A 13,569-nucleotide genomic window follows, 5' to 3' on the forward strand; every position below is an offset into this window, starting at 1 on the left:
TTTCCCTTACTCTGTACCTCTGTGCCTATTTTGCATGCCTGCAGCACTGGAGTTACTCGGTAGTATTGTAGTGGAGATCACTATCACATGGCATACCAATAAGAAACATGGCCTATCCTAAACCGTCCCAGAGACACAACAAAAGCAGTAACGCCTATCACGTGATCGAAACGAAATGAACCCTGCAGACCTCAGCGGCCATGTTGACTGGGGGCACGGAACCATTACCATGCCATCGTTGTATAAAAAGCACGAAATTAACAGAATCTGGGCTGCAGCTCTCTGTTAGAGTAATACTCCGCCGCTGACAGACTGTCACCCCTACACACTCAGCAGCGGCCTCCTCTCACATAGACCGGAAATAGTTCCTGCCGGTGACGCTCAGCTGACGCAGCATCATAACAACAACATCCCGTCTGAGAAAACCGACAGCTGGAAACCGGTCCACGGGGGCTGCGGGCTGCGCTGTCGGGGTGTCATAGGCATAGTACTGTTTACTGACCGGGAACTAGGGGTATATACATACAGTGACATAGTTATGGAAGGTGCTGTGGTAAGGTATAATGGCATAGTACACAAGTGTAGGGGAATATACTGAACAGTGAGGCAGGGGATATAGTCACCATTAGGGGCTTTATATTGGGAAGCCAGGCACATTTGTTTGTGTTTTGGTGGGTGTGATACAGTGACAGGTCACAGAGTTGTTAAGGGGATATATTGAAAGTCAGGCAGGAACTATGTAATACACAGGTTAGAATATAAATCAGGAAGGGGGTAAAAGGTATATTAGTGCATCTGTATCAGGTCTTCATAGGTGCAGGGTTTAGAAAGTCGACAGATCAGATATTTGTTAGGTACAAGATTTATATTGAAAGTTCGTGTTAGGGTATCTGGGGGCACAAAATATATTGTTGATTGTCTTGAAACTAGTGTTGGTTGGGTTATTGGTAAGATAGCAATTCCAGAGATCGATCACTGTAGCTTTATGGATTGGACTTGAGTGATCAGTATGACTAGCAAAAGAACATCTATTGACTGCTAAAAAGTTTGTGCAGATAGAACGTATAAGAATAATATATAGATTGGTCTGGTGGTTTTAAGAAGCAAAATGATGAAGATATGGCTCCCAGATAAATTCATTTGTGGCAGAAAATCAGTGTAAAACAACTTTAGGACTAAAAGGCTAAGATTTAAAGTAACGTTAGTATAATAATATCGATCCAGAGTGAGGGAGATGTTTGACCAGTAATTTTGGTGATAAGTGAAATAAAGAACAAGTTACATATTTAGGCTGGTGGAGCTGTTGAGAGGGCAAGCTCCAGGGGAATGTTGTGGAGAGACTCGGGAGGAACCTTGCTGTATCTGACTGATTCCGGTCTGTTTCATTGAACTTTGGAGTAAGAGAGTGTGCTAAACAAGGTCTGACCACATGTCTGGCCAGGCCATGACATGTAATTCTTCAGATTCTGGAGAAAGCAAGATGCAGAAAGAGGATATTGCTCCTTGGCCTTCAGGAGATCCATCCCAGGGTGAAGAAAGAAGCGGGCGAGTTCCTGGAGCCTCAGAAGAGGACATGAAATTGCTAGAAGCCAGTCTGTACTGTAAATTAAGTGAATGGGGACCTTTGCTTACTGCAGGACAGAGGCTTTTGGTGTGGGAGAGGCCGTTCCCTAGCCTACTGACAGCAGCGGCTCTACATGGGGCGTTTTGGTGAGACTATGGAGGAGGCTTTTTGGCTTTTTAATGTCTGTCTAGATGTATACTCAATCATTTTGTAATGGATTCATAATGGTTAGAATTAAAAATGACTTGGTCTAATGCTAAAATCTCACTTGTTTACCCCATATACTACTGGGTCTAGAGCGGTTGAATGGGCTAATGTGACTATAGTTATATCATTGGTGAAAACATGTTCAGAAATTTTAAAGCAATCTGTTTGAGATGAGTGGGTTTCTATATAACAAATGATTGACAAAGTCCTGTAGAATGGCATAAATATATCTAAAATATATATTTTATAAATATACATGGCTGTGTATTACTGAGCCAAATAATACATGTGAAATAAAAGGAGAGTTTTTACCTAAGCAGTCTCTTCTCCTCTGCACCAGTTTGCCATGCTATGGTGGTACTTACTAAGCAGGCCAGCCTTTGAGTTACAGCTTTGCAGGGTACTGTCTTAAAGATGTGGGAGAAGCCAGTGCTGTCCATAATAGGGAGGTCAACTTTTGTTCTTGACAGAATTGCAATAGCATGTTGGGTTAACCCTGAAAATTTATTTTACCTTTGTGGTTCATATCTGGAAACTGGTTTTGTGTTTTCTTTCTTTCTTTTTTATTTTTGGGTATCAGTAGACAGGACTTTGAAGTAGACTTTATACTTTTTATCGGCATTAGCATTTCCCTATCATACCGCAAGGCCGTAAATGGATGTGTAAAGTGTCTGTACAGAGAGACTACTGAATAGTGTGTGTATAGAGATCAGATAGATGCATCTGCCCAGAAATGTATGCAGCACTGGCCTGCATTTTTAGCAGGTTCCTAAAAACTTTAGTAATCCTCCTGTGTATGAATGTACAAATCACATTGGTAGGCTTAAACATTTGTGGAGACTGCTTTCAAACAGAATAATTAGTAACTTTTCCTTATATACAATTAAATGCAGTATTGTGAGCGTAGTCACAGCATATGCATCCAACCATTCTTTCTTGCAAATCTATGCAGGGGGTGGAGAGCAAGAAGTTGCTTTGTCGTGGTGCACTAAAATTGTAATATAACTTTTATTAAAGTAATTCTTTCATTTTAGTACATCACGACAAGGCAACTTCTTTGTCTTTCCACTGCATAAATATTGTTTTGATTGCTAGTAGTAACACTTCCTGTCACTGAAATGTTAGAAATATCAGTATACAGGTTACAAGAGAACAATCCGCCTGGACCAATATGCAATATGTAGCACATATCCTTGTGTATCAATGCCTATTTCCCTATAAATTATAAGCTAGCGAGCAGGGCCTTCCTACCTATATATCTGTCTGTTATTACCCAGTTTTGTTCTCTTAATGCTTCCAATTGTGAAGCGCAATGGAATATATTGTGCTATATAAGAAACTGTTAATAAATAAATAATAGACAAGTAGGGGTTGTATGTACAATATGAAATTATGAATCTTGCCTTGTGCAGAAGGTAATTTCTTCTAGATTGGTACTGCCCTGCAAATTTAATTCTCAAATAGACCCAAGTCTTATAGTTACTGACTCAGTTTGTAGAACCTTATGGGTTATTGTAGCAGCTATATTTAATATATAAACCTCTTACGTGTTTCTCCACATTCGAAGTGTGCTGCTTCTTTAAAAACCGTGAACATCCTCAAGAAACTACACAATCACTATGCGGATTCATATGTCCCTTTTAAGGATTATATTTATATTAATAATGGTTGGGATATCGGCATTTTTTAAGGTATATGCCTTATAAGTTTTTAATGTTTGTTTTTCTATGGCTATATAAAATTGAATCTGTTGCAGATATTTTTAATTAAACATTATTGTAAACTGCATTGTACCTCAAATGTAGTTTAGTTAAATGTCCTTTTTACATTTATGTGAAAGTTACATGTCTGTTAGTATTTACTATACACAAGCAAGCTTAGTTTACCTCTATAACCAGTGTAGTATTAGCATTACTTATGAATCTCTGTACATTTGTAAAGGTGCCTACACACTTGGCGATGTGCTCACGATCCAACATCATGTCCGATTTCCCCTTGAACTCTCCCCGGCAGTCGTGGGCACGATTTGGTATTAAAAACTGTCCAATGTGACAAACGATCTATCGTGCCTCCTAACTATTTCACTGTATCGTGACTGAGATTGTCACATTTGCCCTACAGCACGGCAGGTCTGAAGATGCGATGTATGACCTGCGGGGAGGTGCATCGTGATCGTGAGTGGACACTCACAATTTGGGCATATTTTACACGATTCGTTGCCATGATTCGTCGGAATCGGGCAAATCGTGTAAAAAAACGCCAAGGTTGTAGGCACCTTAAATATCTGTGAAGGATGAGAAGTAGATTATATCATTGCTGAAAGTACAGGATTATATGAATGTTGCTTAGATGTTTCCTGATATATGTATTTGTTGTATCACCAAATCCTAACATTGTGACTCAATTATGTTTGCCATTTGTTCCCAGGTTGTTCTCCTACCTATCCCTGAGGCCTCTATTCTTGGTCAGCTTCTTTCTACTGTGTCTACTGGGCGTGAAACACTGGAAATCCTGGCTGCTTCATCACTGTACAGGTAACACTCCTTCTCTATCTCATTGCTCCCTCACAAATTACATAATACAGTATTAATATGGGTAGAATTATTGTATTTTTAGAGAATATAAAGAGGAACATCAAGTAATAAATAGAATAGCTAAATACAAAATTATACCTTGATAAGAAATGTAAATGAGTAGCACAGGGTGGAGAGGGAAAGTCTATTTGCAAATATCAAGTATTTACAGGCAAAGTAGTATCCTGCTTCCATGCCCACCAGGAGTACAGCTATTTCAGATGCCTTCAGTCATTAATGCACCCATCTTCTTTTCTACAGCTCAGCCCCAGGGAGATTCGTCCAGTGACAGGTAAGCACCTAAAACCCAAAAAGTAAATGGTAGTAATACTCTGACCCCTTGCTCTGCAGTTGTTTATCAGTGTTCTTTCAGAAACTCCTTTGTCATCAACATAACTTAAACTGGCGGATGTAGCATTAATCTACCTGTTAAATTATTGTCACAATAATCTACATTACAACAGTATTGTACAGTTGCCAAACAATATTATAAATAAATACAAATATTCGTATTAGTGTCTTTTGAGCTCTGTTATTCTCTGTAACTGTTTCCATGATGCATAAATACAAATGTTTTGCTTTAGTTATACAGTACTTAGTAGCCTTCATTTATAAAGCGCCAACATATTACGGAGCAGTGTACAATGAGTGAATCATGATACAAATAGACAATTTTTCTGTAACACATGCAATGACCTGAAACCAGCATGAAAAATTGTCCTTTCCAAACAAGCTTACAGTCTAAGAGGTGTGGGGAACACTTGATGCATAAGGTGATGGAATAACAGTTAAAGATGTTACTGGTGAAAGTGTGTGTGACTATTGTAAGGCAGAAGCATTATCATCCGCCAATAAAATACAAAAACAGCCATTGGTGCCTGGCATTTCTATTCAGTCACCAGTGATGTGATACAGTTTGAATAAGGTGGGACGGTGGCAACCATCATCTTATTAAACAATGAGGGAGACAGGCACAACAGGGTGAGACTCATCCATTTACATTTTAGGCTTTAGGCAGGGAGCTGTGACATCATTGATGGATGATATGAATAATCTGAGACAAGTGTAATATCTATGAACCACTAGTTCCTTGCAAACTTCATTGTGCAAGCTCAACCTTTGTTTACTTAAATGTCCTTTTTACATTCCTTTGAAGCTTACACATGTATTACCATTCACTCAGCTGTAGAAGACAGTGAGGTGTTGGGTCACTGTTCACTAATAGATGGTTCTTTTGTAAACAAATGTATTTATTACAGAAGTTAGCATGATTTCCACAGTAGTTTGTGTGATCTGGTTGTTAGGTTGGAAATATATCCGTTTCCCATTCTGTGTTTGTAGTGAGACCCTGGCGGCTGTAGGAGGGTCAAGTCAGCACCGCTTGCTGAGTGTTCCTGAGCTGTGTCACTGTCTGGCTGAGACCTGGTTCACCTCTCGGCAGTACATCCAGGAGAGGTTGCTTTACAAGAAGCAGAATCCCGGAAAGGTGGGTTCAAGCAGTAGACTGAAGTTACACAGAGAGAATACAGTTGTCTTTATATGTACTGTAGTCACCAGCATTCATCCTTGGGGCTGATTGCTGTGTATGCATATCAGGACATAAGTATGTACTTATTTCCCTGTTCACCATAGCAGTAGGGGCCTGAACAATCATTTGCTTTTATGAACAGGCTGTGATCTGTATGTTCTTTGTCCTAATAGAATCCAATTCACACTTGAGTAATCATTCTAGAACTCTGAACCAGGGACTTAAAAGGAGGCTTCTATTAAATTACATTCATTTCAGTAGGTTCACTGATATATTTTGGTTATTAGTAACGGTGGAAGCTGCGGCTGTAGAAGACGAAGACCCACTATTTGCACAGGGCTTCTAGTGTCACCTTCAGATACACTGTGTATTCATTTTCTTCTCTTTCTACCTCAGTTCTGTGCAATGGTTTGTTCGTGCTGTGCAGTGCTGGCTGTTGTCGGACATTATGTTCCAGGCATTATGATTTCCTACATAATACGTAAGATTTTGTTGCATCTGATAGTTCCATTCGGCCTGTGCATGAAGAAACGTACGTACAATGACCATAACGACTATTGTGTTTTGCAGTGCTCAGTGTTCTGCTGTGGCCGCTGGTTGTGTATCGAGAACTGATCCAGAAGATGTACACCGCTCTAGAACCCATTCTCATGAAGTTAGACTACAGCATGAAGGGAGAACATCTGCCACGCTCACATAAGAGTAAGAGTTCTGAGACATCATCACTATAGAGAGCTCATTTGTTTCCTCCAGAATCAGGGAAACCATTTTGTTAATCTACATTTTAAATAAGCAAAATCTGTAACACCCTCCAAAATTTGGCCTGCAATTATACTTTTCTATTCAGACTATTTATATCTTGCAAAGAAAAAGGCAAATAACATTGCTTATGGCTGTTGAGGAAAAAAAACAATTTAACCCGTGAGTGTAACATAAGCATCAAATTTTATTGAAGTGCACATAAATAATCACATACACAGAGAGTGTTGTCCTAATAAATGTCAATAATATAAATAAAAAACATGAGGAATAAAAATACAGTCATAGGTATAATTTAAAACTCTACATATAAGAAAGCTAGTTCGAAGTATATAAATATTTATGGTATATAAGGAAGTACAATAACAAAATGGATTACATTGTCTGATGAAATCACATTATTGTAATGAAACGCATTAGAAAAAAATAAATTTCACACAAAGATGACTCATGAACCGATCACCCGAAATAGATATAAATTATTTTCTACGGATAAGGAGGAGACAGAACTTCTATCTATTACTCGTAAGAGTAAGACTCTTAAAATATATCTATTTCGGGTGATTGGTTCATGAATCATCTTTGTGTACTGATCTTGCCATTTTTAGAAAACTATGCATGCATAGGGACCCTCATATGCAATTTACAGCAATTACAGGTGATGCAGAGTTGTACAGAATCTCTGTTGTATCTCCACGTGCTACTGAGTGAGTGTAACTGGGCAGCAACAAGGTGCTCGCACTTAGGATAAGTTTGCCGTGGGTTTGTTGATGGAATTGTGGGCTATTCAAAGGTGAGCATATGCAGTGATCCCCCCCCAACTTTAGTTGTATCTCCTGCAGCAAGGATAGGTCTGGTAATGATGACGATTGCTGGATGGAGTGAGGCAGTGTGGTTTCATAGATGCAGCTGACTCTGAATACATTTTTAAATAAAAAATGTTTATATCGACTGGTGATGTATCGGAATATCGATCATTGCAACTTTACATTTCTACTTCAGGGTCCATAGGGGGTCCACAGGGTTGACCTTGGGGTATAGCTGAATCTGGATCCACGAGCACCACGCAGTTAAAGCTTTCACTGCTCCCAGGATGCACTTGGGTCCGTCCTCCTCTATACCCCGCCCCCGAGCCACAGGCACCTCAGTTTTAGTTGGTGCCCGGCCGGAGTCGGGTCACCCTGTCGCAGTGGGGCTGCGGGAGCAGCCCCTAAGCTTTACTTTAAAGAGAAAATTTTAATTTTTTTTCTTCTTTTCTTACACTATTAGAGCGGCAGCATCAGACTGTCCTTTAGGACGTCCAGGCTGTCGCTCCTTCTCCCCGCTGGCACCGCAACGCCAGTACAGATCTGGGGATCGCGGCGGGACCCCAGAGTCTGTACTAGCCATGACTGCTGCCGGATGCGACGGGGATCAGGTAAGCCGCGGGTCGGCGCGTGCGGCGGCCCGCGGATACTTCAATGCAGTCAGGAGCCTCCGGTCTCTGGTGACAGACCGGAGGCACTAGCAGCGGCGGCGGGCTCCCCCTCTAAGTAGAGGAATACCCCGCGTGTCCACTAGACCACCAGGGTAACAGGCTGGAAGCGGGACTGGCAACCCGGGGGTTAATTGCTAGCCAGGGGAGGCAGCCTTCCCTGTCTAGCGGCTCCTCCCCTCAGCTCAGCGCGCCTTTCAACTAGCAGTCTGGCGTCGCTGAGCTGCTCTTATCTCTCGGCCACTCCTCCTCTGAGGTGTCTGGCGGCCATCTTCTCTGGCAGACATCGCAGACTCCCAGGTGGTATCAAGTGGACCGGTCCCCCTGTGTACCTCTCCCCTGCTAAAGGACAGTGTACACAGCGCTATAGCCCTCCCAGACACTATCTGGGCGGTTGATTGTAGCAGAAGGTGCAGTGAGTACTAACTTTTCTGCATTGTATGTGACTAGTGCTGCCTGTCTGTGACTTATTCTCCATTACTGTCAGCTTATAACTATCCCTTTCCTTCTCCTACGGCCCGGCAGGTGTGTGGGGGAAGGGCGTTTTCTGATACCCTCACTTATATAAATCACGTATTTGTGGGGTCAGTCACATACTGTTGTGTGCTACACAGTACCATATCTGGGCTGTTGTGTCGCATACTGGTGAGTGCGAGGGTGTTAAGACCGTAATTTCTCTGGTGATACGTATTTTTTGTGTATTTACTGTATTATGTCTGATGAGGAGACTCTGTGGCTCCTGTGCTATTTTCCTGCAGACGCTGTGCTGCTGGAGTTGATGGGGAGGACTTATCTCAGGATGGTCTGTGCGGGCGGTGCCAGCTGGTACCGGGCCCCTCCAACCCCCCTGTGTCACAGGACCCTCCTTGGGCGATGTTTTCACAGGTGCTGGCGTCTATTGCGGACCGGTTATCGGTCCCATCAACGGTCCCTTCTAGGGCGTTACCCCAGACCACCATTCCCCGGGTATTCCGCAAATATTGCAGTCTCCCCCCGGGGCCCAGACTGTCGGTCCTTATTCGGGACTGCCTGTGTATGTGCAGTCTCCTCCAGTGACACGACAGTCTGTGGTGCTTTTGCAGAGTTTTGCTCCGACGGCTCCTCCACCTTGGGTGGATGTTCTCTCCAGCTCTGTACAGAGTCTGGCGGCCTCATCTTCGGCGTTTCAGTCGATGTTGCAAAGTGATGTGCCACCAAGGGCGTCCAAACGTCCTGTTGTGAGTTCACTAGCTGCGCAATTGTCGGACTCGGAAGTGTCCTCAGATGATGGAGAAATCCATGAGGACTCTGACTCTGATGCCATGGGGCAGGAGGTGGAAGCTAAGTCCTCCATTAATGTTCCAGCCTTAGTTAGGGCGGTGCGGGCCATCCTACATGTAGAGGATGATGCGCCGGCTCCTAGGTCGAAGTTTCCTAATTTTAAAAAAGCCAAGGTAACTTCGAATGTGTTTCCCCTGTCTGATCAATTAACGGATCATATGGCGGCGGCCTGGCAATTACCCAGTAAGAGGTTCCATCCACAGAAGAGGTTGGCGTCCAATTATCCTTTTCCTGAAGCTCATTGCAGGAAATGGGAGACTCCGCCAGTGGTGGATTCCCACGTCACCCGCTTGATCAAAAGCGCAACGCTACCATTGCCGTCTATCTCCTCTTTGAAGGATCCCACGGACAGGAAGGTGGAGACTTGTTTAAAGTCCGTTTACTCTCTTTCCGGGGCGGTGGCTCGCCCGTCCATGGCTATCTCCTGGGTGGCTAAAGCCATTGAGGCCTGGGCCAATGCCTTGGAGGATACCTTTGCTGACGATGCTCCGGATATCCAGAGAGCGTTAGTGGAACAGATGCGGGATGCAGCTTCCTATATCGGGGAAGCGTCTTTGGATGCCAGCCTGCTCACTTCTAGGGTGTCGGCAGCAGCGGTGTCTGCTCGGCGATCCCTGAGGTCCTGGAGAGCTGATGCAGACTCTAAAAAGGGTCTGGAGGCCTTGCCTTTTAATGGAGAGTTACTATTTGGTCCGGATTTGGACAAAATAGTGGATACTTTGGCTAAGTCCAAGTCGGCTTTCCTCCCTTCGGCCTCTGCGCCAGCTAAAGTGAGGAGCTCTGCCTTTCGGTCATTTCGGGTTCAGGGTAAGGCCAAGGGTCAGTCCTTTCCGAGACATTCGGCGTCCAAGGCCGCACCCAAGCCCAAGAAGCAGGCATGGAGTGCTCGGCGCCCTTCTTCCAAGCAGGAGGATAAATCTGCTGCCTGATGGGACGGGCCTCTCTCTGGGGGACCCCAGAGTGGGAGGCAGACTTCTCCAATTCGCCCAGTGTTGGCACAATACCACCACGGATGCCTGGGTTCGAGAAGTAGTCTCTCAGGGGTACGCCCTGTCTTTTCGGTTCAGGCCGCCCCGCCAGTTTTTCTGTATGAGTCCTTCTCTGGACAAGACCAAAGCTGTCCAGATTCAGGTAGCTATAGAATCCTTGCTACAAACAGGGGTCATTGTTCCCGTTCCGCAGTCTCAGCGCGGGACGGGGTACTATTCTACTCTGTTTCTGGTGCAGAAACCCAATGGTTCTCATCGCCCTATCCTGAATTTGAAGTCTCTGAACAAATACCTCAGAGTTCATAAGTTCAGGATGGAAACGTTACGTTCCATCATTTTGGCGATAGAACCCGGGGATTACATGGTCTCCCTCGATATCCAGGACGCCTATCTCCATGTGCCCATAGCACCGGCACATCAGCGGTATCTGAGGTTTGCTATCCTGAACCATTACTACCAGTTTCGGGCGTTGCCTTTCGGCCTTTCCACGGCTCTGAGGGTGTTCACCAAGGTGATGGCAGTTATGGCTGCCCACCTTCGGGGTCAGGGTATACGGCTGTTGCCGTACCTGGACGATCTTCTGCTGCTGGCAAGCTCCCCGGAGGTGCTTCTTCGACATCTCCACCTGACCATTGCTTGTCTTCAAGCACACGGGTGGTTGATAAATTGGAAGAAGTCCTCTCTGATCCCATCACAATGGATGGTCCATCTGGGAGCACTTCTGGATTCTTGTCAACAAAGGATTTTCTTGACTCCGGAAAAGGTGTCCTCCCTACAACTGAGGATACACAGTTGCCTGAGCAGTGGCAGAGTGTCGGTCCGTTCAGCAATGAGAGCAAGAGTGCAATCGGACAACGCTACCACGGTAGCGTACATAAATCACCAGGGATGGACTCGCAGTCGAGCTGCGATGTCGGAGGTGTCTCAGATCCTGGCTTGGGCGGAGTGCCACCTTCCGGCAATCTCGGCAGTCTTCATCCCGGGAGTCCTCAACTGGGAGGCAGACTTCCTCAGCCGTCACGACGTGCATCCTGGGGAATGGTCGCTTCACCCAGAGGTGTTTCAACTTCTCGTGGACAAATGGGGACTGCCGGAGTTGGACCTCATGGCCTCCCGTCACAGCTGCAAGTTGCCCGTGTACGGCTCAAGGATAAGAGATGCAGGCGCAAGCCTAGTGGACGCACTGTCGGTGAAATGGACGTTTCACCTAGCGTACCTGTTCCCTCCGATCTCCCTGCTACCTTGGGTACTCAGAAAAATCAAACAGGACGGGGGCTCGTTTCTGCTGGTGGCTCCAGCGTGGCCCAGACGTCCTTGGTACTCCGATCTCCAGAAGCTTGTCTGTAGATGTTCCGTTCCTTCTGCCTCAGCGTCGGGACCTGCTTTCTCAGGGGCCCTGCCTTTACCCGGATCTGGGTCGGCTGTCTTTGACGGCGTGGCTCTTGAGACAGCCGTCTTAAGGTCCCGGGGTTTTTCAACCTCTTGCATCGATACCATGCTGAGGGCACGCAAGCCGGCCTCTGCACGGATTTACCACAGAGTGTGGCACACTTACTTTCAGTGGTGTGAGTCCAGAAACTTTGATCCTCAGGTGTTCAGGGTTTCTAGGATTTTGGCATTTCTACAGTCAGGTCTTGACCTGGGCTTACGTCTTGCTTCCCTGAAGGTTCACGTATCGGCTCTGTCTGTTTGGTTCCAACGACGGATCGCTACCCTGCCTGATGTTCACACCTTTTTCCAAGGTGTGCTTAGGATTCAGCCTCCCTTTGTGCCTCCAGCGGCTCCATGGGACTTGGCGGTGGTTCTTCGGGTCCTGCAGGGACCTCCCTTTGAGCCTCTTGAGTCCGTTGACCTCAAGTGGTTAACACTGAAAACTGTTTCTCCTGGCTATTGCTTCAGCCAGGAGGGTATCCGAGTTTTGGGCACTTTCCTGTAGTCCCCCCTTCCTAATTTTTCACAAGGACAGGGCAGTGCTGCGTACTCGTCCTGAGTTTTTGCCTAAAGTAGTCTCTAAGTTCCACATCAATCAGCAACTTGTGGTACCAGCTTTTCAATCTCCTGATCTTACGGCTGGTGAGGCTTCGTTGGACGTTGTCCGTGTTGATCGGACTGCTTCTGTAAAAGTCAGATTCCTTGTTTGTCCTCTTTGGTTTTCATAAGAGGGGTTGGCCTGCCAACAAACAAACGTTAGCCCGTTGGCTTTGTTCTGTTATTAGGGAGGCTTATATACAGGAACGTTTACCTGTTCCGGCCTCTGTTAAGGCTCATTCCACTCGGTCTGTGGGTCCTTCTTGGGCTGCTAGACGGGGTGCCTCCGCTGTTCAGCTGTGCAAGGCAGCCACGTGGTCTTCCATTCAGACATTTTTGAGGTTTTATGCGTTTGACACCTTTGCTTCTCAGGATGCATCCTTTGGGCGCAGGATTCTCCTTTCTGCTCAGGAGCGTCCCCGCCCTTAGTTGAACTGCTTTGGGACATCCCCAAGGTCAACCCTGTGGACCCTGAAGTAGAAAACAAGAGATATGGTAAGAACTTCTTTTTGTTATCTCTGTTTCTACGAAGTCCATAGGGTCCACCGGGTGCCCGCCCAGACGCACCTGGCTTCTAATGGGCTGTGTGGCTGGTCACCGGTTTTCCGTCTCCCATTTCTGTGAGTATGGTTTCTTGTGTGTTCCAGTCTTCCTTCTGTTTCGTCTCCTCCTCCAGCCTTGGCTGCTTACCAACTGAGGTGTCTGTGGCTCGGGGGCGGGGTATAGAGGAGGACGGACCCAAGTGAATCCTGGGAGCAGTGAAAGCTTTAACTGCGTGGTGCCCGTGGATCCAGATCCAGCTATACCCCAAGGTCAACCCTGTGGACCCTATGGACTTCGTAGAAACAGAGATAACAAAGGTAAGTTCTTACCATATCTCTTGTTTTCCCTGGCTGCTGCAGAGAGCAACCGCTAGGGAAATGTAAAATCGTGATGATCGATATTCCGATATATAATACTCTACGGGGCTGAGGGCTGATTTATCTACATTTCCCCAGTGGCTGTAGCTCTCAGCAGCCACCGGGTGAAGGTGTATTGCCGGGCTGCCCGATAATGCAGAGAGTTCAGGAGAACATCTTCCAGCAGCCACCAGTGGTCGTTTCTTATGGTGCGTACACACTAGACGA

The 13,569-nt window shown here is 45.6% G+C and overlaps 1 protein-coding gene across 2 annotated transcripts in view; it reads left to right on the forward strand.

Annotated features, from left to right (window-relative positions):
• The first annotated feature begins 221 nt into the window (after positions 1-221).
• Positions 222-13,569, forward strand: part of RETREG2 (reticulophagy regulator family member 2) — a 36,224-nt gene continuing 22,876 nt past the window's right edge. The window contains exons 1-6 of one of the 2 annotated variants that reach the window (XM_088472334.1): positions 222-1,710; positions 4,199-4,305; positions 4,606-4,636; positions 5,686-5,830; positions 6,269-6,353; positions 6,443-6,574. In XM_088472334.1, the coding sequence (XP_088328460.1) occupies positions 1,430-1,710; positions 4,199-4,305; positions 4,606-4,636; positions 5,686-5,830; positions 6,269-6,353; positions 6,443-6,574 (781 nt within the window). In that variant the 5' untranslated portion in view covers positions 222-1,429. The remainder of the gene's footprint in view (positions 1,711-4,198; positions 4,306-4,605; positions 4,637-5,685; positions 5,831-6,268; positions 6,354-6,442; positions 6,575-13,569) is intronic. The other variant, XM_088472335.1, reaches the window with a different exon arrangement.

Source organism: Taudactylus pleione, unplaced genomic scaffold (genome assembly GCF_031769625.1).
Source record: "Taudactylus pleione unplaced genomic scaffold, aTauple2 ptg000122l, whole genome shotgun sequence".
Taxonomy (NCBI): domain Eukaryota; kingdom Metazoa; phylum Chordata; class Amphibia; order Anura; family Myobatrachidae; genus Taudactylus; species Taudactylus pleione.